At 37.8% G+C, this 24,409-nt stretch overlaps 1 protein-coding gene across 4 annotated transcripts in view; it reads right to left on the bottom strand.

Annotated features, from left to right (window-relative positions):
• Positions 1-24,409, bottom strand: part of TNS3 (tensin 3) — a 187,797-nt gene that overhangs the window by 78,714 nt on the left and 84,674 nt on the right. For 2 of the 4 annotated variants that reach the window (XM_077785372.1, XM_077785373.1), the window contains 4 exons: positions 22,869-22,929; positions 12,825-12,954; positions 11,818-11,883; positions 7,903-8,007 (listed from right to left, as the gene is read on the bottom strand). In XM_077785372.1, coding sequence (XP_077641498.1) covers positions 7,903-8,007; positions 11,818-11,883; positions 12,825-12,954; positions 22,869-22,929 — 362 coding nt within the window. Of the gene's footprint in view, positions 1-7,902; positions 8,008-11,817; positions 11,884-12,824; positions 12,955-22,639; positions 22,716-22,868; positions 22,930-24,409 lie in introns of all 4 variants that reach the window. The other 2 variants (XM_077785370.1, XM_021526399.3) reach the window with 2 other exon arrangements.

Genomic DNA, 24,409 nt, shown 5'->3' with positions numbered 1-24,409 from the left:
GATGCCTTAGGTTTTGGGCTAAAATTCTCTGGTAAGGCTATGGTGAAGATATAATTGATATATTAGACTTTGTTTTTTCCCTGTAATTCATGGAATATATTGGAAGGCTGTAGTATTCTAACTACAACCATGAGCAGAAGCACCAGTGTTGAAATAAGCAGATGTTGCAGTAGCTGCAATCCAAAGAGAAGCTTGAACAGGGAGAGATGAGAGAAATGCCCCAGGGATGGGAGAAGAAAACCTCTGCTCCCAGAGATAAAAGAAGAGAACTTGTGTTTCTATACTAAAACAGCTCATCCTTAAAATAGTACCCCAATAAGCTGAAATGACCTATGGCGGTAATTATGAGAAAAAACTTCCAAAACGTGGGAGGGACTTTGTGATTGCAGATTTCCGGATGCCTGCTGATTTGCTGTGACATTAACGCCACAAGAGAACTGTTTCTTGTGGAGAAGTCTCCATAGCATGATAAGAGAGACTCCTCTTCGTAAGAGAGCTGAAAAAACACAATTTTAGAGGTGGCAAACTGACTGCAAGTCCCCGGTTTTGTCTTTACATTGGCAGTGTGAAAGAGGGTGTGGGAGGAGAAGTGTTCTAAACAGAAATTTTATTCTGATTTTCTGATTTTCTTTTTTTTTTTTTTTTTTACTTCTGTTAATAAATTTTCTTTATATCCTTTAAAGTTTCAAGCCTGTTTTGCCCTCCTCTTAATCCTTATCTTACAGCAGAAAATAAGTTAATAATTCTAGTGGATGCACTGGTGATTTGGCTAGCACTAGACCCACTACATTGCTGCATTGGCCACGAAACTCAGATTGGCAGACCAAAACCACTACATTTAATTGTTGTTTCTGCCCTGTTTTTGAACCAAAACCAAAACCACATAGTCACAGTCACATGTGTTACCTTCCTCCTAGTTTCTACTATCTGAATCTGCTGTGCTGAAGAGAGTGATTTTTTGCACACTCTTATGAAAATAGAACTGCAGAGAACATTTAAATGTCACATAAACTACATTAACATCTATTAAACCACTCAAATTTCACACTATGGTCTTTGGGTTTAGAAGTGTAATAAAAGCTTTTGACAAAGGGCTAGTGAATAAATCCTTGGGATAACAATACTGCTTATTACTGAGACAGGACAGAAATAAATTGGAGGACATTAAAATGCATTTTTTCTTTTGAAAGAAAAAAATTGGCTCTGCAGTAGCTTGGAAATATTTGACAAGTGCAACCTGTGCTTCAGATAAACCTGTGCGTTTTTAAAAACATTGATACCAAGGGTTGTGGAGGCAAATGTTCCAGAAATGGAAGTAAAGGTAGTAAGAGGCAGGAGGCTCACAGAAAAAAATCCAGAGGCCTGGGGAACCCTGGTTCTCATCTCTTCTTGTCTTCAAATATAAGACTTTCAATAGTTAGGTAAGGTATCACTATTCCTCTTTTGCCCTTAGCATTTTGAGGAATATACTCTATTTATCTAAGTTTAAACTCAGCAGAACTGGCAAATGGTACCTAAGAAAATCACTGTCTCAGGGCACTAAGTAAATTACACATAATTTCTCACTTCAGACACTGTCTTATCAACATGGTTATATGTTTGGGTAAAAGGAAAAAACTAATTTTCAACAGAACTGGACAGGCAAAGTTCTGGAGCTCATCTTAGCACTTAAGTGAACACTAGAATTTCAATGAAGTGCTCAGTATATCTTATGATATATTCCTAAAAGAGACAAGAAAGTAACTGAATGAGTAAATCCTTTGAAAGTGTGGCCCCTGGCTGCACTTAACTGTTGGCTCCTATCTAACCTATGTAAAATACTATAATAATTTTCTTTTTGGCAACCCAAAAAAACCCCAACAAAATCAAACACAACCAAAATCCCAAATCCCCAAAGCAAAAATCCAGAGAAAATACATTCCAGACAAATGTTAGTTTATTAAGCACAAACTTGAAAACATCTGTGTGAAATTATATTTACTCCTTATCATACTGAGGTAACAAAAAATCCAAGCCACAGTACTGTTAAAATTAATGCTGTACTAATGAAGAAGGCAAAAGAGAATTGTCTGTTGCTGCACTTAAGAAATGAAACCTTGTAATCCTACGTTTCCATTCAATATTTATAACATACTAAAGAAACCATCTTATACTAATTTTTCTCTAACTCTTTGTCAGCTTCATTATTAAGTGGATGAACTAATTTAAATTAGATCTGTTAAAAAAAAGAACTTACAAAACTTAAAGAAATAGAAGACTTAAGTTTTCTCAAAGAAAAGTCAATTGAAAGAAGACACTCCACAATGTTTCAGATACTGTTTCAAGCTGGCAGCATTTTATAGTGTAAAATTGTCTATCTTCTATAGGCTTCTCTATTTTTACTGTCAAATAGAGGGGAATTGTTAGAGGACACAATTTTATCCCTACGTTCAACCAAATTTCTCTTTGTCCCAAAAAATACTGCCTCCAACTGGTGACTAAAACCTGAAATTAACATTTATTCACTAGGAATTTGTTCTTCAGCTTCACTCACCATAAATGGCATCAAAGCTGACATTTTCTTTGGTAGTTATTTGCATTCCTGTTAAGGCACCAAAACCAAGCAGTTTTGCCTTAACTTTTAAGTTTTGCAATATTGAACGGGTCCTCTGGGAAAAACAAGTGTTTAACAACATAAGAGGGCACCTCCCTACTAAATAGCTATTTACTTTGAGTTGAAGAGGAGAAAAAAATATCAGTAAAAGTCAAACATCCTCTCTAGTCACATGACATGGGTGCATACCAGAATGTTGGTTATTTATTTCCTCCATGGAAACATTTATTGCGTACATGGAGACATTTCTCAAATACTTCATGATAAAAAAAAAAAAAAAAAAAAAGCTGGAGCAAACCAATTTATAAATATTTGGCAAATTTTGATTGATTGTTGTGGATTACAGTTACAAAAGACTAGAAAATTTGGAAAGCAACACTCCTGAAACAGGGGAATTTGGATTCACTCAGCTCTATCCTATTTGGATTAAAAACAGCATTTTTATGCCAAAGCTCTTTCTGTTCTAACTGTCAAGCACCACTGAGCAGGCTTTGTTGAGAAAGATATTTAAGTATCTGCTTTGTAAAGAGTAAATCAAAGTCGTTCATTTGTCATTTTAAGCAATTCTAACATGTACATGTGCTTCTCTTTCCACAGACTGTAGAGTTGGAAGACAAAAGAGTGCAAAGGGATTTAGCAGTTGTTAAGTGAAATGTCTTAAAATGGAACACTGAACAAGAACCATGTGCATTCCTGTTGCAAATCCACTGAATTCAGTTGAACCAAAACAAATAGTATTTTGGCCAACAATGAACTTTGGTATTACCAGTTTTCTTTATTAAAAAAAAAAAAATTAAAATCCTGTATCTCAGGCAACTGAATGCCATACACACAAATGGCATTTTCTCTCTAGAATAATTTTAGCATGCTATCAGGATACTTAGAATAAACTTGAGATAAAGCAATCAGACAGTGCTAAAGGAAGAACAGCATTAATCTGTTATTCCAGTAATTCACCTTTTCTATTAAATTGAGTTTATGTTCTTTAGTAATATATATTATTTTAATACAGTTTTATTTTCATCTCTTTTAAAAATCTGATTTCATTTTAATAACACTTCAGAACCCAGGCTTTTACCAGGATTCACTGGCAGGTTTCATATAAACTGATGGTTCCTATTCAAAAAAGACCTGCATTTTCAGCAGAAGAGAAGTGTTTAAGAACAGTATCTCTTATGCACTATGCCAAGTAATTATCCTGGAAATTATCACTGAAAATTAAAAATAAACTCCTGTCCTGGGTTGTAAGGTAAGCTTGTATTCTATTTGCCATCTGTTGGAGGTTGGGCAGGTTTGTTATCTCTTCCAAGAACAATGGTTTGCTCCGAAGAGGTAATGGTTTGTTAATGGGCCATTGAATGACTCAATGCAGGGCTGGAAACGTAACACCATCCCATTGTGAGATGCTCCACCCAGAGGGGGAAGCCAAGCACTCTTTTATTGTATAAAGGGGTACCTTTTGGGAGACAGAGCAGCTCTTTCTTTGCGGGATTCCCAGAGAAGCAGCTCCTTCGGCAGGACTCCCGAGAGAAGCGGCTGGAGCGCGGTGAGGCAGCGGCGGCAGAGCTCGGAGGCGGCCCCGGAGCAGAGGAAGACCGGCCCAACAGCTACCAGATCCTCAGAGAAAACTATACCCTTCTAAAGATCACCACTTCAGCTGCAATTCATCAGCCACTGCAAGAGGAGCAGCTATCATTTCAACTGGACTGTTACCAACACCCCGAATTCTCAGGTTGTGGACTTTATCACTAGTTTTGTTTGCACCAATTGCATTTGCCTTTTTAAATTGTTATCTAGTTTTCTCCTAGTAAAGAATTGTTACTCCCATTCCCATATCTTTGCCTTAGAGCCTTTTAATTTAAAAATCCTGGTAATTCGGAGGGAGGGGGTTTACCTTCTCCATTGCATAGGAGGCTTTTGTCTTCCTTCACGGACTCCTGTCTTGTCAAACCAAGACAACTCCTCAACAAAAGACAAATCAAACCTTTACCGTTTACCTCAATCCCTCTGGTTTGGGGAGAGGGGTTGGGGGAATTTTTTTCAATAATATTTGTCATTTTGTATTTGAGAGAGATTTTAAAAGATACTACATGTGTGGCCACAGGTATGTTGCTATTTTGCATCAACAACCTTTTGTAAATCCATACACATTTATTGTGTGGTAAGTGACACTTAGAAGAAAAAATAAGAGTGCTCAGAAAGATCAAAAGTAATTTCTGTTCCTTTCTATCACAAAAGTATTTCCTAACTTCAAAACCACAGGAAAAGCAATGGCAAATATGTGAGACTTCTACATGGCAGTGGGAAGATCCAATTTTTCTTGTTCCAAATACCACACTTAATTGCATACTTTTACATCAGTGTAACAGAAGTCTCTGTGCTAATGTACTGCTAAAGAAGGAGAAAATCTGATATAAATTGAAAATTAGGAACTTAATATAATTTTTCATCTATTATGGAGGACCACTTCCCAAGGGATCTGAAAATTTATTCTTATAAATACTGAAAACAGTATTTATAAGAAGAAATACAAATAATTTATTGCTTTCCAATTGTCAAAATTCCTTAAGAATATTAAGAATGAAGAATAAGGAACTAAATTCCGATAACAAACTGAATATAGCCTGGCTACACTCAATACCTACATACACAATCTTATTAACAAAGGATTCAAGATTATTTAAAAGGCAATTGATTATATCCATAATACTGTATCATGCCAGTAAATCAAGAGCCTTTGGGAATATTTTTCTTTTATCATGTCTTCCCATCTTTTGTTCTTTTGGTAATAAAGTCAAATAGTTGTACCATTTCAAAAGAGATACTAGTCTCTAATTCACTTCTAATTTCCATTTTAACACAGCAACTTGGAAATACACATTCCACGCACATATACCTACAAAACAATTCATGTTCACAAGGCTCTGCTGTAGCCTTCCTGACCAACTTGGTAAAGAATTTCATGGGCCCACATTTTTTGAAATTAACAAAAAGGTGTATAACTGTAATATAAGAATCATCTTACACTTACATCTCATACTATTCCTACTGAAATCCCTGTGGTAAAACAGGTACAAGTAAATCCATGAAGACAAGCTCCTACATAAGGCTAGGAGTTTAAATAAATGTAAAGTAGAACTGAAAAATACACTCTATGTAAGACTTCCCTGCACCTTGAATATTTCACCACTGTTAAGCACTTTCAAATGTACCATATATTGCACCTTTATATTTTCTAAAGTACAGAAGAGATTCTCTCTCAGACTTGAGGATTACAACTACAGGCCTCATAGTCTAACATTATTGACTTTGATCACATTCTGGCTCTGAAATCAGCATCTTCTCTTAGTCTCTCACCTTAGTGAAAACAAGGATGCAATACACGTTTTTAACACACAAGCATGATACTAAAAATCTGCACAAACCCTAAAGAGAAGCTTGTCCTGGTGTTTATAAATCTTGCACAGAAGATGACCTAACTGCACTGTATGTACCTTAAGCAGCAGACTAAGCTCAAACTTGTGTTAAGACCCCATCCTTAAGAGAAAAATACAGCTGTCGCCTGTATATGTGCTCCTCATGATCTTTTGCCCAGCCTATGAAGAGACATTGCTCTGCCTGCAATTCCCTTATTGAATATCATAAGGTAACAGTCTGCCTCATAAATATTTCCTTGAGAAAAGAATAACTATATACATCTAATCTTGTGGTATATTTTCTAGCTTAAACTCAAGTGGGTTTTTTTGCAGATGTACAATGAAATTCTCAATATCTATGCTATCACATCATATTTCTGTTTTAACTCAGGTAATTAAAAAAAGTACCCTGCACACAAATTAGATATAAAAGTCTATTAAATAGCACATATGACTTCTGAACAGCAGGCAAACAAGTTGATTGTGCTTGTAAATGGTCTCTGACCAACTCTTATTGAAGACATGAGCAGCGTACAGTTCTGTATCTTCCAACAGGGTGCTGCCTGCATGTTTATCTCTGCTTTCAACTTCCTGTACTGTTGTAGTTACCTACAATGCAATACATGAGGATGGGAAGGTCAAATCCACCTAGCCAATTAATCTCAGCAATTAAAAAATATTTGACATCAATGCATTGCTTGTTGAGGACTAGGTATATGCAAAGGAAGAGGGAAAGGATGGCAGAGAGAGGAAGGGAAAGGAATAATAAATTATATTGAAACATCATGGGTAGGAATTCAGACATCACCTCCAGTCAAGATTCAGTCTCTCTGCCGTTACTCCTGAAATACACTGCACAGTCTCATCCAACTTATGACTCCATATGGAGTGGTCTACCTGCCACATGCAGTGACTATTCTCTTTCCACCCTCTCTATTCCCCCAGTTTTCTGCATATGGTAGTCTGCTGTGCATTAGGAAATACTGTTATTACAAGAGTGAGGCAGTGGAAGGTCAAGCTCCCAGTAAGCTTCTGCCCTCACTGATGCGGTCATTAGATGCTAAGTCCAGACTATAAAAATCAATTGAAACTGAATCCAGAGAGCAGCTACCTAAGTATCCTAGCTTCATGCATCTCTGATTTGATAACAGGCAAGTTGTAAAAACAAGAACTCTGGCATCTATTCAATACCTTATCTCATATTTTTACTTGTAAGAAGTCAGGCTTATATGTGCACTGACATGTGCAGCCAAAGGTGTAACATTCTGAGTCCTTACATGAAAACTACATCCATTCAACACACAGCATTCACTCAAACAAAACATCAGGAACCCATTCACACTGGAGTCAGAATCTGAAGGCAGCTACTGGAGGCTTTAATCTTTTGTACATACCACCTGATTACAAAAAAAAAAAAATCTAAAAAACCTGTAAACAAGTATATTTACAAAGAATGATATGAAAATAGGCATATCCTTTACTGTTTGTTTGTTAACAGCCTAGTGCACGTTTGAAATACTCCAGATAACATAGTAACCAAAAGCTACAAACTCACCATATAATTTTGTTCTTAAAATTCTATATTAGAATTCCAACTAGAAGCTTTTGAACAAAGAGAAGAAGTCTCTAGGCAAATTTACAAGTAATAAAGTAACTTCTATCAATCAGTTGTATCTCAGTTCATTCTGTGTATTGACAGGGATCTCACTTAACTACTACAGCTTTCTTTCCTAAAATAGAACCACTAACGCCAAATAGGGAAGGATAGACAGCTACTTCACGTATCAGTAAAGTAGCATCGCTTCGAGTAAATGAGGTCTCCTTTCTTCTTTAAAACACTATGGAACTGTTGCAAAAGATTTTGCCCTGGTCTAATGTGACAAAATTACTCACCTTCCCCATCAGGGTTCATATTTTTATAGGAATACCAGCGTATTAGTGGGTCTGATGTATTGTAATCAACTATTACTCCATGATCATTCTGAAGGTGTTCACACCCTAAAATGAGATGTGTTTGAAACCAAAAATTATCAGTTACATATGTAATGATATGCAAACACAGATGTATGTATGTAGCCTTCTGATGGACGTTTGGTCCCTGAATGGCAATACCCTATTCTGAAATTCAAGAAGCATCAAAAGGGGAAGAAAGGTTAAAAAAAAAGACAAAAACCTTAATTTATCATTCAGAGAATTTTAACTTGAGCTTTTTGATTATGATGTAGGCTGATAACTTGGATCAGTCCCTAAACACAACTAACAAAGATGACCCACCCAGCCCTAGAGGGTCAGACATGATAAAGACCTTCTGAGAATGAAACCATGAGTATCTATTAGGAGATGGTTCTAAAGGAATGATAAAATTAGACTTTATTGCAGATTTCATTCTGATTCATATAGATTATCATTCTGATACCAGAGCAATTTATGAACAAAGGATGAATAGAGAGGAAAACTGTGATTTCATGTCCCTTCCAGTTCCCCAAGATGGCAGCTCTGCAGAATCTGAGACTAGAACGCTGGATTTCAACGTGTTTTGCTGCATTTAAGTATGTTCTGCTGAACATACCTGCAATTTTCAGCAGTAACCCATGTTTTTGTGCCCTTAACAAGCCATTAAATAATGTTCAGGTTTTAAATGGATACAGTGAGGAATTTAGGCATAGTTCAGTGATTCAAAAGCAAAGCACAGGCATCAAGAATTCATGACCTTGAACTTGGCTTTGATATTGATACAAATCAAACAGACTGTCTTTTCTCTTCTGTCTAGATTAGGGAACAAAGAAATCTTCAGTTATCAAACCTTTGACTGTGTCTACAAAGCAAGTCCTAATGAAATTTTTTCTAAAGCAACAGTATTATGCACATACTGTGACATTTTTAAAAATAGTTACAATTAGGACAAGAATGTCCTGTACCTTTGTGCAGCCTGGAAAAAGCCATCTATAGAGTTTCTGTGATGCATTTGTCACAAGGCAGATTTATAAACTTTATTTTTAAATATTCAGGGATCTTATATTCTTGGCAACTGCATTCTTTCTTAAAAATATCACTGTCAGTTATGTTCTAGAACACTGTGTCCAGCTTCAAGCTACAGAATACAAGAATTATATTAATAAATTGAAGTAAATTCAGGGGAGTATGACCAGGGTGCCCAGGACTAAAAGACCTTCCCTGTGAGGAAAGGCTGAGGGGTCAGGGCTTCAGTCTGGAGATTAGATAGTCTTGACAAGGAGCTGACAGCAGCCTCCTGAAGGCCATAGAGGAGACACAGTTGGGACCAAGGCAGAAGGAAAAGAAACAGGCAAAATTTGAATCTAGGTAAATTTAGAATTACCATAAGAAAAAACTAATTCCATGTGAGGACAGTCAGACATTTAAATAGTCCACCCACTGAGGCTGTGATGTCTCAGTCCTGGAAGTTTTTCATTATTTGACTGGACAAAGCTTTCAAAGACCTCAAAGACCAGGGAAACTGGTCTGATCCCACAAATGAGCCTTGTTTCAGCAGGAGGATGTTGGGAAGGATGGATAAATATAATTATTCACAATAGTACAGCCAGGATGAAAACAATCCTCCCTACTGGCTGGACAATACCCTTACCTACAGATAGGTCCAAAAGTCAATTGGACTGTTCTATCTCAACCGTCAAAATGTATGGTTCACCCCACACCTGTATCCCTCCCCTAAAACATCAAGTGTCTGTAACCCCATTGGCCCAAGCCTTGTTCCAGCCCACCTTGAAGCCCCCTGATAAGGGGTCTCCGAGGGGCCACACATTCTCTTGGAACTTCCCCTCCTCTTGGATCTTCCCCCCTCTTAGAACTTCCACCCTCTCCTAAGCATCCTCTCGTCTCTCCCCTCCCCCATCCCCTCAGGCCTTGCCATGTGCTGCGTCTGGCAGCTCGAAGCAGGACCTTTCTCCATCCCTAATAAACCTTATATCCTAAGAGCAGCCTGCAAAGATCTCTAGTCTCCATTCATCTAAACCGTCCTGGAGCGCAGTGCTCCCTACAGGAGTATGGACTAGAGATACTAGATTCTGTAATTCTATAATATTTTCAGATATGGAAAACTCATTTTGTAGAAATTGTAAGTAAGTATTTCAAGGTGCCACCAAAAAACAGGAAATAAACTCTCCAACCAATTCATAGGTTAGAAAGTCAACATTACTAGCAGCACTGGCTGCATGGGGATTTCTCCTCAAAGCAGGTACTCCCAGTAACCTAACAGACCAGGTTATATTCCTGAAACAAATACATACTCATCACATTTTCTGAATACATGCATATATGCTAATTATTTCTGCGGACTTACTTGAATATGGTTCCAGATTTTCTGATTACTCTTTTATCTTTGAGAGTATTTCAAACATGTTGTGATGTCATAATGTACTTCTCTTATCATGTTTTGTTTTGACAGATGATCCTTGTTCTCAAAACTAAGATCTCTACTACAGCATATTAATCACTAATGTAAGTAAATAAAGAAGCATTAGCTGGCACAAAACTTGTTAGTCACAGATGTAGAGAATTAACATAAGGTCACATTTATCTCTGGTATTTGTATTAAGCACTGTATGGTGCAAAACTAAGCATTAACCATTATACTGGGATCATATACTATTGTGCTAAAGTTAAAGAATTTTTCCCAATTTTTTTTTCCCAAACCACTGCATAGACTTCTTAAAAAAATATTACTTGTTGAGTAACAAGGTTGAGCTGCTCTTCCTAGCCAGTTAATTCCTCAGACAGCAAATGAATAGAAATATCTAATTACTTAGAACCTTACTTTTCAACAGCTTGAAGCCTACTAAAAAATCCACACCTCTCACTTATCATCTAAGGAAGAGAAATTTAAAAAAATTTTGGTGCTTTTTTAGACATATTAACTGGCCTGTCTTTAAGAAACTATTCAGAAACATTTAGAATAAGCCAGAAAAAATCACTTATAGAACTGGTTTTCTTTTATGGCTTTCAAACAGGCTAAGTGAGATTTTTGTGCTCACTTGGACAGAATCCAACTTCTTAGTGGCTATGGCCATAATTTCCTAGATTATCAAACTCATGTGGAAAAAAAAAAAAAAAAAGAGGAAAACATGCAATTCACAGGACAGCGAGGACACGAAATGGGAATATGTATGAGACAGACAGTTAAAGAGTATTTGATTTTCAATCAGTGTTAGGCAGAATCCATACATTTTGAGACTACATAAAATTATTAAGAACACATTCATTAACAGAATTAAACTGAAATAATCTGCATAATCTTAAATTCTTACTACAAGTAAGAATTATCACATAATCTTAAACACATTAAAACAGAATTTTGAAGGCATGAAGAATATTCTACAAGCCAACTTCAAAGCAGAAGCATTTCCAAGAAAACTACAGCTGTATCTCTTTATGCTAAACTGAAGACAGTCCAAACTTCAATACTGCAAACATAATCTATTATAACACGATCCAGAAAGGGTTATGGGATAGGTCACTTCTGTCACTTATGCTGAGCCAAACCACTACTATATGTTCTACACAGATACACAAATGTTTTCTACTAGTTGTAGCAAGTGTTCTGGTATAGCTTTAATACAAAATCTGGTGAGTTCTATGCTGATATAAATGCAGAGTCTTTATTAACTTTTCCAAATTTAAACCAGTAACTAATATATTTTAATGAAAAAGTAAAATTCCGTATTTTTTACAAGAGAAGTGGAAGAAAAGAGGGGAAAGGATTTTTTTTTTTAAATGTGTATTTCTATGTAATTTATTTTCAAATCAAGCATATTTTTGGTTCTCTATGCTCACCTTGAATTTTCTCTGGAGTTCCTGAAAACACTAATTCCACCTTACTGTAGTCAGGGAAACGGTCATCTGAGAACAAAGGACAGGAATTCAGCAAGATGTTTCACAGGAGAGCAGTTTCAGAGCACTCAGAAATCAGGATTCTCTATGGCAATCTATGCATGTACCCTCATCACTCTTCCCTTCCCACTTGCAGCTTACTGATCTGCTTTTAAAAGCCACATTCTTTGTGCCATACATTCTCCAGAAGAGTCCACATAAATGCCAGATGGAGTTTTGCTGGCTTTCTAGAACAGTCATAAGCAGAAGAGATGTACAGTTCCTAACCCTCTCTCTAGACAGTAGACAGATGTGACTTATAAAGAAAACACACCCAAAAAATTAAAATTCTTCTCCATGTTGCCTAAAGCACAATACTTGACCACAAAACTTTTGGTATCCTTATGTTGCATGCTGCAGAAAAATACACTTGATTTTAGTTTGCTAGTAACATAGGCTGGGAAAGTTCCAATCCTGCATATAAACACAATAAAACTGACAATATGATTTGGAAAATATGAGTATTAGTGTGACACATTTTCAGGTGTGTCTGAAAACTTTGTGTCCATTCTTTGATATTCTAAAGACTCAGACTATGTCACAAACACATTATCAGACTTTATGACTGTTTTCATTAGCCAGAAAAGGGAATTATTTAGCTCATCTTATTTCCTTCAATGAAGACAAAGTGAGTCAGCATTTAAATGAGGGAAAAGGTGATAAGGACTGTGTAGGAGTATCTGAATTATTCTGACAAGTTAACTCGCTTGAAGAGCTTTTTCTGTCATTAGGGTTTTACTAATATTACACACTACAATTTAACTAACTCAAAGCAGTTTCCTTTTCCCCAAAAAGAAGTAAGGGAAAAAAAAAAGAATTCCTTTGAAAACGGGTGCTGAAGAAGATCATCACATGCATATGCTTGCATGCCCACACATATACACGTCCAACCAACCACAGAAGACAAGTACCTTTGTTGGCATTATCCAAATCTTCTTTGCCAAACACCAAGCCATGTCCTTGAATAGCTCCAGTGTGAAACTGAAGGCGAAAAATCACATCACGAGTAGCTGACCTGTATTTTTTGTAATAACACTTCATCTAGAAAGACAGAGCAATGTTTTATGTCAGATAGTATTTTCTTACAGTTCTGAACAAATGTGTATATATTAGTTGCTAATTAAAGCAGCCACAACACAATTTATTGTAGACACCTCTGATGTTGGAACAAGCAGGGTATGTGTTATTCAATTCTTAAAGATTATAGAGGCCCAAGGCAGGATACTTCTAGATATGTAAAAAATAATAATCACTATTTTCACCATTATCAGTCATAACAGTAGGTTATGAGCCAGAATCATAATATCTGGCAGTACAATATTGAAATTCTGACTTGTATACAGACTTCTTCCCTACCAAATTAATTAATTTCAGCACACCCCTTTCCAAATAACTAAAGAATATGAGGACTTTTTCAAAGCAAGCCCACAAGATGATTATATCTATTTTAGGACTTGTAAAAATCCTGCTCTAATGACAGGATCTTATTTTAGGTTGATAAGGAAGTTGATAGTAGTTTTCACACCTTGGCTAGAACACAGAACTCTACAAAAACATCTAGTATGAATTTCAGTAGCTACAAGTGAATACTATAGCCATGCTTTAACATCAGCTTCCCTTAGACAAAATCTATTGATATTTCACCTAGTAATTCTCTAAATCTACTGTCATACAAAGGCACTAAGAATTCTTACAGGAATATGTAAAAATTTTGGCAACCTTAAGTCACAGGAATGAAAATTTTGCTATACTATCCTGATTATATCAGGATTTTATGATAAAGCAGATATTACTCAAATGCATTAAAAAGAAAACAAATATCACTTTTATTAAAATCAGAATAAGAAAAGCATCAGATAGAAAATGCCAAACAACAGAATAGTTATTTAAATGAAATAATACAAGAAAGATGTAGGAGCTTACGAACAATGCTTCTGAAAGTATGGGTTAAAACACACTTATGAAATTCTTCTCACTACAAAATTTGAAAAATTATATTTAGCCTTCATTATAATAACCTAATTATATCCTACATTCCAGAAGTCAATCAGCACTCACTATATACCTGGCTCACAGGGCAACTTCTGAAATATTTCAGCCCATATGCCAGAAATGTTTTTTTTCACGTTTTCTGTATGCAAATCACATATTCCTAAACTATTATAAGGGCTGGGAGATCCTCTATGCATGCAATCTCTATTTCATCTGAAAGGAAGAAGGTTGTTTCTTTCTTTCTTCGTTTGTGTTAAGAGAATTCCCTATAGTATATCGGCAATACCAGGTAAAATAGTATTTGCTTCTTTTTTTGGACAGTGCTTTACGTGCACTAATTCTGTACACACCCCTGTTAAAGGGATCTACTTCCTTTTAGTCCAACGCAACTACCAGCATGACTTCACTACTCTTAATTACCAAAGGGTAAAGTATGAGTAACAGTTTGACTGCTTGAGTCAACAAACAAATGCTCAATCTCCAGCATGCCAAACATTTCTGTAAAGACAAAACACCATCATAAAGGATGAAAAGGGCAAGTTTGCCCAGAAGTGAAAAATGGACAGAAAGAGAATTAAGAGAGCCCTGATGAGAGATATTAGAGCTAACCTGTTGGACTGAACAGTATTTTTTTTTTTTTTTTATCTGGAGATGGGGCAATCGAGAGGTGTTTTAAAAACTTTTGTTTTATTTTCAGTCTCCTGAGAAGGTTGAGACACTACAGATGTTCTAATTCACACCATCACAATCAGAAGCCTACTATTTCTCACTTACAATACACTATAAGTGTTTCTTGGCCTATCAGCTTTTTGCCACACTATGATGTAGATGTTTTAAAGCTCATAATCTAAAACTAACCCTCGTGGGTCTCTACAAATCTATTTCCCACATTAACCTGCTCCGAAATGTAGAACTGGTATGAAAGTAACTGTGATAATTCCATGTAATTGTATTATGTGAGCAAAAATACTTGAAAAGAGCATCTTTAAGTTTATATACATTCATCCATTTTGGCTTTGCAAACTGGTTGGATTTACTCAAAATGTACTGTCTTTTACATAATCTCATTTATAAAAATGCTGAAGGAGAGGAGCTCCTCCTTCTTTTTACTTTCCAATTCAAAGTACCAGCCTTGGATTTAACGTAGGTTAGCTTAAAATTAAATAATTTAAAGTTTCAATTCACTTAAGTTAAAAGTAACTTAATTTTTGCTCTAAAAAACTTACCCACAGAGAATTGTAATTTTTAATGAAAATCTGTTCTCTTACAATCAGTAATATTTTACTTCTATATCCACAGACTAAAAATATATTTTAGTGCTCAGTATGCATAATAAACTTTCAATGAAGTCTAAGCGTAACTTTGAATTCTGACTTCACTACCTTTTGATGCCATAATCAAGAATTAATGCAAGCCACTGTAATGTGCTGTAAAATTCTTATATGCATTTACAGATGTCAGTGCAGCTTTTCAACAGCTGCATCTGTTCTTTACCACCACATGCTATTCACATGATATTAACAAATTCCCTAAATCTAAGGCAAGAGAGGATATTTACTTTAAAAAAAAAACCAAACATGCATTTCAAGTAGTTAAACCTTTTGGAATTGGAGGTGGAGCATCATACAGGTTATTATTTTTGTCTGATACCAGTGAAAATTTTGTTTAGACATAATAAAAAAATCAAAACTGAAGTCTTTGTTTAGGAAATACTGAAGTGCTGAAAAATACACTGGTTTGCACAGAATTATCTCAAATAATAGCATGAGATTAAGGAAGATTATCTCTTTTAAAATTATGCATTACTGAAAAGCTACATGCTCTTTTTCCATTCTAAAATCTCATTTGAGAGATACTGAGTTTATCTCAGACTGATTTCTGTTGTGATCTATTCCATTTCCTTAGGCACCAACAGTCCTTCAAAAAGTAGCAGAATATCCCTTAATTTGAAACTGTCTCAAACTTTCAGAATATGCCAATTTATAATAGTATATTTTAAAAAACATATACAGAACTGAAGGGGGAGGGAAAATAATAAAAATATTTCGATACCAAGATCACTGCTGTGGTTTAGGAATGCTATTCCCCAAGTCAATGTTCTCACTGAAACACTTCAAACCACACACCACTCAACCACACCCTCTCTCTTTCTCCCCAGCAGCATGCTGAAGAGAATTGGAGTAACAAAAGGTAATGATGACAGACTGAGATAAAATCAATTTACAGTTAAATAAGACAATGAACAGTAACAGCAACAATACAGAGTGTGCAGGATAATAACAGAGTGTACAAGAAAAAACAACAACAAAAAATGAACAAGGCATATACAATTGCTCAAATCTCCCCCCAACAGAATCCCCAGCAGTGCCCAACTGCTCCTTCCACCATGCAATACAAACCAGAAGGAAGCTGCCCTTCCCCATCCCCAAAAAATGAAACCAGGTGGTATAAAATAACCTCTGTGTCCTAGCCATGTCCCTTCTGGCTACTGCAAAAATTAAACCTGTCTTGACCAGGACCAGGATATTATCCACCCCTTATTCTATGCCATCTACATCATGCCCAAAACCCACACCCTTCCATTCATAAACACACACACATACATACATACACACACACACACACACATATATATGTATGTATGTATATATATATATACACATGTGTGTACATACACACACACACAAGGACAGGTATCATTTCCATAGCCACTGGCCTAATCCCTCCAAGTTGTCTGCTGAGTTAATTCAGTTTATAACTGCCACTTCCATCTGTCCTAGGTGTCTTCTAATGCAGAAGGGCTGTTGGGCTGTTGGGTGGCTGCAAGCTGCATCAGGAGCTCATGACTGGTGTATCTGGAGCAGTCCATTCTCACTGTTCATGGCAGTTACGACATACACTGGCAGTGTCATTCAGCAACCAACATTATTCAATTCAGTATTATTGTTCTCACCCAAAAATCAAGTCCCTTTGAAGTATACACCACATTTCCCCTGTACCTCTGCATTACACACCAAGTGCACCTAGGTCCTTGAGTAAAAACAATCACATGGATGGGTTTGCCTTTGCTTGAAGCAGAACTAATTCAAACTGTCTTGCCTAACATACTCCTCATGCACTACAAGGTCTTTATTCCCTTCGGCAGTACATGGACGTTTTGATTGGGCAGGGCCAGCTCAACTGGTAGAGTTGTAGTGTAAACTAACCAGGTAGCCTCCTCTATATCCCAATGCTTGATGGTCCCACCATCCATTGTTTTTAATATGGCTTTAACAGTCCATTGTAATGTTCCATTTTCCCAGAGGCTGGTGCATGATAAAGAGTATGATACACCCACTACATACCATGCTGTCTGGTCCAGGTACCTATGAGGCAATTTTTGCAATCAGTCCCCTTGTCCAACTCACTTCTTTCTGGGGTGGCATGTCTCCACAGGACTTGCTTTTCAAAGCTCAAGATGGTGCTCCTGGCAGTGGCGTGAGGCACAGACCACATCTCCAGTGGTTGCTTCCACCATTTTAAGAAGGTAATGCTTCCCTCAATGGGTTTGCCTGAGTGTGATGCAATCAATCTCCCAGACCTTCTCATATTTGTATTTTGACCATTGTCCCCCATACCATGGGGGCTTTACCTGCTTATCCTGCTTGACTGCAGCACATTTCACAGTTATGGATAACCTGAGAGACAGAGCTCTTGGTAAATCCACCCCTCAATCACAAGCCCATCTGTATGTTGCATCTCTTCCCTCACAATCTGAGGTGTCATGGGCCCACCAAGCCAGAAGTAATTCCCCCTTATGTTGTCAGTCTAGATCCACCTGAGACACTTTAATCTTGGCAGCTTGATCCACCTTGTTGGTGCAACATTCTTCAGTAGCTTGACTCTTCAGCCTGTGTGCATCTACATGAGGTACTTTTGCAGCCAACTGTCCAGGTAGCAATGTCTTGATATAATTCAACAGACCAGATAGGTTTACTTCTATGATACCAATTAATCTTTTTCCACTGGTACAGACACTACCACAGTGCAGTTGCCACCATCCATGAATCAGTGTACAGGTAGAGTGCTGGCCATTTCTCCCATTCAGTCATACCTAAAGCCAACTGGATGCCCTTCAGCTCTGTGACCGGACTTGATCCACTTTGTCCCTCAATAGCTTCTGCAGCTTGTCACATAGGACTCCATAGCTTTCTGTTTTCAATGTATCCCTACAATACAGCAGGAACTGTTGGTAAAAAGAGCATATTGCTTTTCATTTTCTGGTGCTGATTATATATATAGTGAAGCCTCCTCAGCATGTCACCTTCTCCTGCTTCTCTGACGTTAGTATAAAATTTTTGCCTTCCGGCCAGTTTGTGTTGAGTTCCAAGATCCTTCAGCAATTGAGGTTTCCTATTCAAGCTAGCTGTGATCAGCATGACTCACTCCATGAAGTGTCAGTGGCATGTGTGAAATATCCTTTGAACATGCAACACAGCATTGGCAGTTAAGGTGCCAGGAGGAGCTGTGCTTTGATGTCAGTCACTTCTGAAGCAGCTCAAACCTTCATGAACTGCTAGAATAATATAAATATTATACTATACCTTCATAAGCTGTCAGGATCTCTTTTTCATAAGGGGTGTAGCAGGCCTTAGATTCCTGACTATGGAACACTAGGGCTTTTCCTCAGGTCTTCCTGGGTACCTTTTGCCAGACACTCCAGGAAAGACCATTCTCCCCAGCTGCGGTATAGAGTACAGTTTTCACATCTTATCCTGTCCTGACTGGCCCAAGAGCTACTGCATGAGCAATCTTTTGTTTGACTTGTTCAAATGCTTGTTGTTGTTCAGGACCACACTTAAAATCATTATTCTTCCAGGTCACTTGATAGAGATGTCTTACAATCTAACTGAAATCTGGAAAATACATCCTCCAAAAACAGCTAGGAAAGCCTGTGTTTCCTTCTTGCTGGCAGGGACACAGCTGCTGGCTTTTTGCCTACGTCCATTGGAACCTGACAACACTCATCATGCCATTTTACTCCTAAAATCTGAATTTCCTGGGTAGGTTCATTGACCTTACTCTGCTCTATAGCACATCTGACCTTCAGGAGGACCTGGATTATCTTCTCGCCTTTCTCAAAAACTTCCTCTGCTGTGTAATCTCACAGAATGATGTTGTCAATGTGTTGCAAGTATTCTGGGCCTTGCCCTTTTGCAGTTCAGTCTGGATCAGTACAAAACTGATGGCAAAGAGTAGAGTTATTTCAAGTCCTGGAGCAGTCAGTTTCAGGTATACTGGACACTAACTGTCACCTGCACTTTTCTGATAAAGAAATGGAGAAAAATGCATTAGCATTATGAAAAGTTACACCACTTTGCTGCCTTGCACTCAAGTTCATAGTGAAGTTCCAGCATGCCCAGTACAGCAGCACTCAGAAGTGGTCTCCACTCTCCAATGGACTTATGCACTGGCCATACAGGACTAATAAAGGATGAGCAAGCCTTGCTGACCACTCCTCGGCTCTCTGGAGGGTGAATAATTTCAATCACAGTGTCACAGTTTCTTGCATTACTGTGGGTACATTGTTGTGGTAGTGATTGGTACCTATTGTTTTTCAACTCTTATAAGTCCCACAGCAGAAGGGTCCACTGAGAGACGAGGCAAGGTATTCATCTGTCCAATTTCCTCTGTCTCTGTAACAGCTATACCAAAAGCCAAGTGATGCCCTTTTGGTCCTCAAACCCTCTATTAAGGTAATCTATGCCAATGAAGCACAGGGTCTCTGTCCAGTCACAGCTGGGTGTTTTTGCCATTCATTCCCAGTCAGGCTCACTACAACTTCCATTACAGTCAGCTGTCACCCCAGAAACAGCAAAAGATTCTTCCCCTACATACCTTGAAAGCATCAGGGTACATCGAATGCTGGTGTCACTAAAACCTTATACTCATGTGGGTCTGTCCCTTTCCCACACCTGGTTGAAGGTAGGGCTCCTGCTGGTAACAGTACTTGTTGCTCATTTCTTTTAAGTATGGAGGTTGTTTCAAGAGCATTGGAAGTAGCATCAGTCCTCCTATTCTCTCTGAGCTGGATATACCCTTGAAGAATTTCCTGCAGTAGTTGTGCTTCCTCTCAATTCATACACCAGTGCTGCTTGGACAGAGGTGGGCTTTCCATCCCACCTCCATATATCCTCCCCATGGTTATGCAGGTAAAACCACAGGTTACTTTGTGGTGTGTACCCTCTCTCTTGAGTAAGACAACGCTTGTTGCTAATAGCAGAGCCTGGTCTGTACTAGCAGGGCATGGGACACTTCTTTAAATTGCTGGTAGTCCTCTTTAAATTGCAGGAGATCCTGGGACAGCCTTTCCATGGACAAGATGCAGACCCATAGGGAGGAAAAGGTACTTTCTTCATATAGCTGGAGTTTGGCAACCAAATTATTCACTCTTTGTTCACCTTCTTTCCATGACATCACTGTCAATGAGTTCATACACAGCAATGGTGACTTCCTAGGAACTTCCACCACATGCAGTGTTTGTGTACACCAGACTTAATCCAGATTTATAGAGAATTGCTCATAAAGTACCTCCAGCACAGGTAATTCTCTCAAGTACTGGATACCTTTCTCCATGTTGTTCCACTTCTCTCAGTGCACTAATATATCACCCTTGTTAAAATACAAGACTCTCCTTATATTTGACAGGAGTCACCTTCTGAAGCTGAGGCGCTGTCCTCTTCCCAATCCCAATGTACACATTCCAGGACAGGGATCCCAGCTTGGCTTCATTACCATCTGGTTTCATATCATGGGCCACAATATCCCAGTATTGGACAAGCCGCATCACCAGGGGCTAACCAGCTGATGGCTGCAATCCTTACTCATACTTCATAGCTCACCCAGGGACAGAGATCAGGTGATTATCTCTAGCCCTGCTTCTTCCTCTTCCTCAATTGATTCAGTCTTGTATTTCTTCTTCTGTATAGGGGCTACTGCTACCAGCACATGTTGTTCCCCTGGTTCAGCTGCAGTTTGAGTGGCCACAGTGCCTGATGATCTGCTTTCCTCCCTTCCCTCTGAGGATGCTGTCTGCTAATGAGCAATGTCCAATAAACAGCAACAAAGCCCAGCACATTGCAAAACTTCATTCCTCTCTGGAACTGACACAGCATTTCTTCTTTTGCATATTTTAGCACTTCAACAGAGTCTTGTAGTTGTTCAGAGGTGAACTTAAAAACCACTGGAGCAGGACAGTCCTTCAGAAGCTGGCCCATTTTCTCCTACCTTCCATGCCACTCATGAAGACATACCCTCAGGGCAGATCTCTGAAAGACCCTCCTAAACATTTCCTGTTAGTCTAACATGTGAACCATACTGAGGAGAGCTGGCAGACTTAGCCACAAGAACAAGCTTTCCTAAGTATCTAAGGGGAATTCAAAATTCTCAAAAACTGTTATAAGAGGTCTGAAAGATAAAAAGGAGGTGAATAACTGGGGAAAATCATTCTCCCTTGTTTCCCCCACAAACTGGGTATGATGATTATTAATGGACTCCCAAAGACAGTGCTGGAGGTAAGGGCAGGACAGAAGCACTCAATACACATCCCAAATGACCCCCATTGTCTTTGATGTTACCACATTGTAAGCTTGTATCCCATAGTATACAACAAAACAATCCTGATTCCTATCCCTGATCCGAAAAATACCATGAGGTATGGAAATATACACAGTCAGGTACTACACCACATGGACAAATCAAGCAACATTGTGACCAGTGGCTCTGGACCTAATGCAACAAAATGCTTAGATGAAAATTTGTTTCAAACCCACTCTGGGCAGACCTGTTGCCATCCTAACCCTTCATGTCTCACACTGGGTGCCAAATAAGACTATTGTGGTTCAGGAATGGTGTTTTCCAATTCAGTGTTCCCACTGAAACACTCCAAACCACACACACTACTCAAGCACTACCCCTCCTCCTCTCCCCCACAGCAGGTTGGAGAGGAGTATTGGATGCACAAACAGTAACAGCAACAATAGAAATGATAGAGAGTACAAGTAAACAAAACTTAGACAATTCACACATGATTACTCACAGATGTCTCCCATTCTTCCTTCCCCCTACCTCCCAGAAACCCCAGCAATACCCGAGCACTCCCCTTCATCATGCTACCTGACCAGGAAGGAAGCCCTTCCCCTGTCCCTGAAAAATAACATGAGGTCATACAAAATAACCTTTGGGTCCAAATCATGCTCTGTCTGGCTACTGCAAAATGTAACCCTATGCTGGCCACACCTTGGACAATATCTATCCCTTAGTTGGTATCACATTTTTTTGAGTGCCAGAACAATTTAGAATTACCTAGGTATTTTCATTATAGAAGACAGTTTTACAGTTGTGCATACTGCCTGCCAAATTATAGGGCAAGATATTTTAATGCCAAATTACAAATACTCCCCAAAGTAATCTTTATAAAGAAAAGAGCAATACAGGCCGTACTGGACTTGGTGATGCCATAAAATGAGAATTCTAAAAGCAATTGTTTTGAAAACAATTTGCTCCTAAAAACCTTCTTGTTTAAGTTTTACAGGAGTTTTTATTCCCATGAAAGCCAAAGATGATGACTAAACTAATCTAAATTATTCTGTTATCTCCAGGCATTTAACCAAACAATTTTTTTTTACAACACAAAATAGGTCAGAAACTGTAAACTGTCATGTCAATAGATTTTCATTCCATACAATTAACTCACCATAATATCTCCTTTCAAAAGCTGGGCAGGGGCTATAGCAATGCAGATTCGACTTTGATTTTCTGACCCTATGCTACTTGACAGAAGAAAAAAAAAGACATGATTTAAAGACATAAAAACACAAAACAAACAAGAAACTCATAAACAAAACTAAAAAAGGCTATGTAATTCTGCAATCATGGAAATTAAAACCTAAATTCAAACATAGTGGAAAATGCTTAGAACTTACTATATTCCAGATGTATAAACTGGTTGCATAGCCTGATATAACTTCAGAAAAGGCCAACAAGCTGAAAAGAAGCAAACAAAAATGTTTTGTAACATTCATATACAGGAAGCAATTACACCTAGAAGTTTCATGCACATCCAGATTGAGCAAAATGGCACATAAGTGGCAATACTGAACTGTCAAAATACCCTTCAAAGCAAAATTGGCTAAAACGTTTTAGCCTATTTTATTATTTTATTTTATTTTATTTTATTTTATTTTATTTTATTTTATTTTATTTTATTTTTATACTAGTTCTGAATTCAATAGGGAGGGACTTTAAAGGATTCTAGTAAGGAAGAAAACAAATTCTGCATGAAAACAGAATTAATAAAGGAAGAATGTTAATGGCCAAAAGAAAGCAAACCCCCAATATAAAATAAAAACATTTTCCAAAAAAAACAAATTATTTGATCTTCAGATTTGTTTCAAAATCAGTATTTAAGGCCCTTAAATTTTTACCTAGAACAAGCAATACCTTGGCTTTATAAAAGCAGTTATTTTAGAAATAAAATCCAAGTAAACAGCAATGACAATATAGTCATCACAAATTCATGTTGATTATATTACAAAAGATAAGTGCTATTTTACCTTCAGATAATAAAAATGCAGAAACACAAATCATAAGACCTCTAAGTTCATCAAGTGCAACCATTAAAGTTGTATTCCTTCACTGTGCTCTAGCACATTATCTCATTCTATCATTTTAATTTTAAATCCACTTAGGATAGCAAACCATGTTAGTAGCAGTGGTGAGGCCACACCTCAACTATTGTGTTGAGTTCTGGGCCACTCACTTCAAGAAAGACACTGAAGTGGTGTGCTTAGAAAAGTCAAGGGAGCTGGTGAAGAGTCTCCACACATGTCCTGTGAGGAGAGGCTGAGAGAGCTGGGTTGTTTAACCTAGAGAAAAGGAGGCTCAGAGAGACCTTATCACTCCATATAACTGCCTGAAAGGAGGTTGTAGCAAGGTGGGAGTCGGGATTTTCTCCTGGGCAACGAACTACACAGTAAGAGGACATAGCCTCAAGCTGCACAGAGAAGGCTCCTTTCGGACAGCAGGAAGAATTTGCTCACTGAAAGGGCTGTTAAACTTTGTAATGGAATGCCCAGGGAGGTGGTGGAGTCACCATCCCTGTATGGCACTTAGTGCCATGATCTAGTTGACAAAGTGATGATGGGTCAAAGGTTGGACTCGATGATCTTGGAGGTCTTTTTCCAAACTAAATGATTATGTGTAATTCTGCAAGTACACCCTATCCAAACAGCTTATCCACACAAAATCCAATCTCAAACCAGAAAATAGATTATAATCATTTCCCAAAACAAAGAGGAAATTACTGTGAAAGCTGACCAGCTTCCCAGATCTCTTGCAGTAACAGGGACCACAACTGTTCAGAGATAGGCAGACACGAATAGCATCAACTATTCATTTAACAAAGAACAAGAAATTTATTTCATCTGCTCCAATTTTTACTCTTGGAATGCTTCTCTTCTGGCTA

This window comes from Lonchura striata, chromosome 1, assembly GCF_046129695.1.
Source record: "Lonchura striata isolate bLonStr1 chromosome 1, bLonStr1.mat, whole genome shotgun sequence".
Taxonomy (NCBI): Eukaryota; Metazoa; Chordata; class Aves; order Passeriformes; family Estrildidae; genus Lonchura; species Lonchura striata.
The sequence above is the reverse complement of the archived record's forward strand: the minus strand, read 5'-3'. Positions and strand labels throughout refer to the sequence as shown.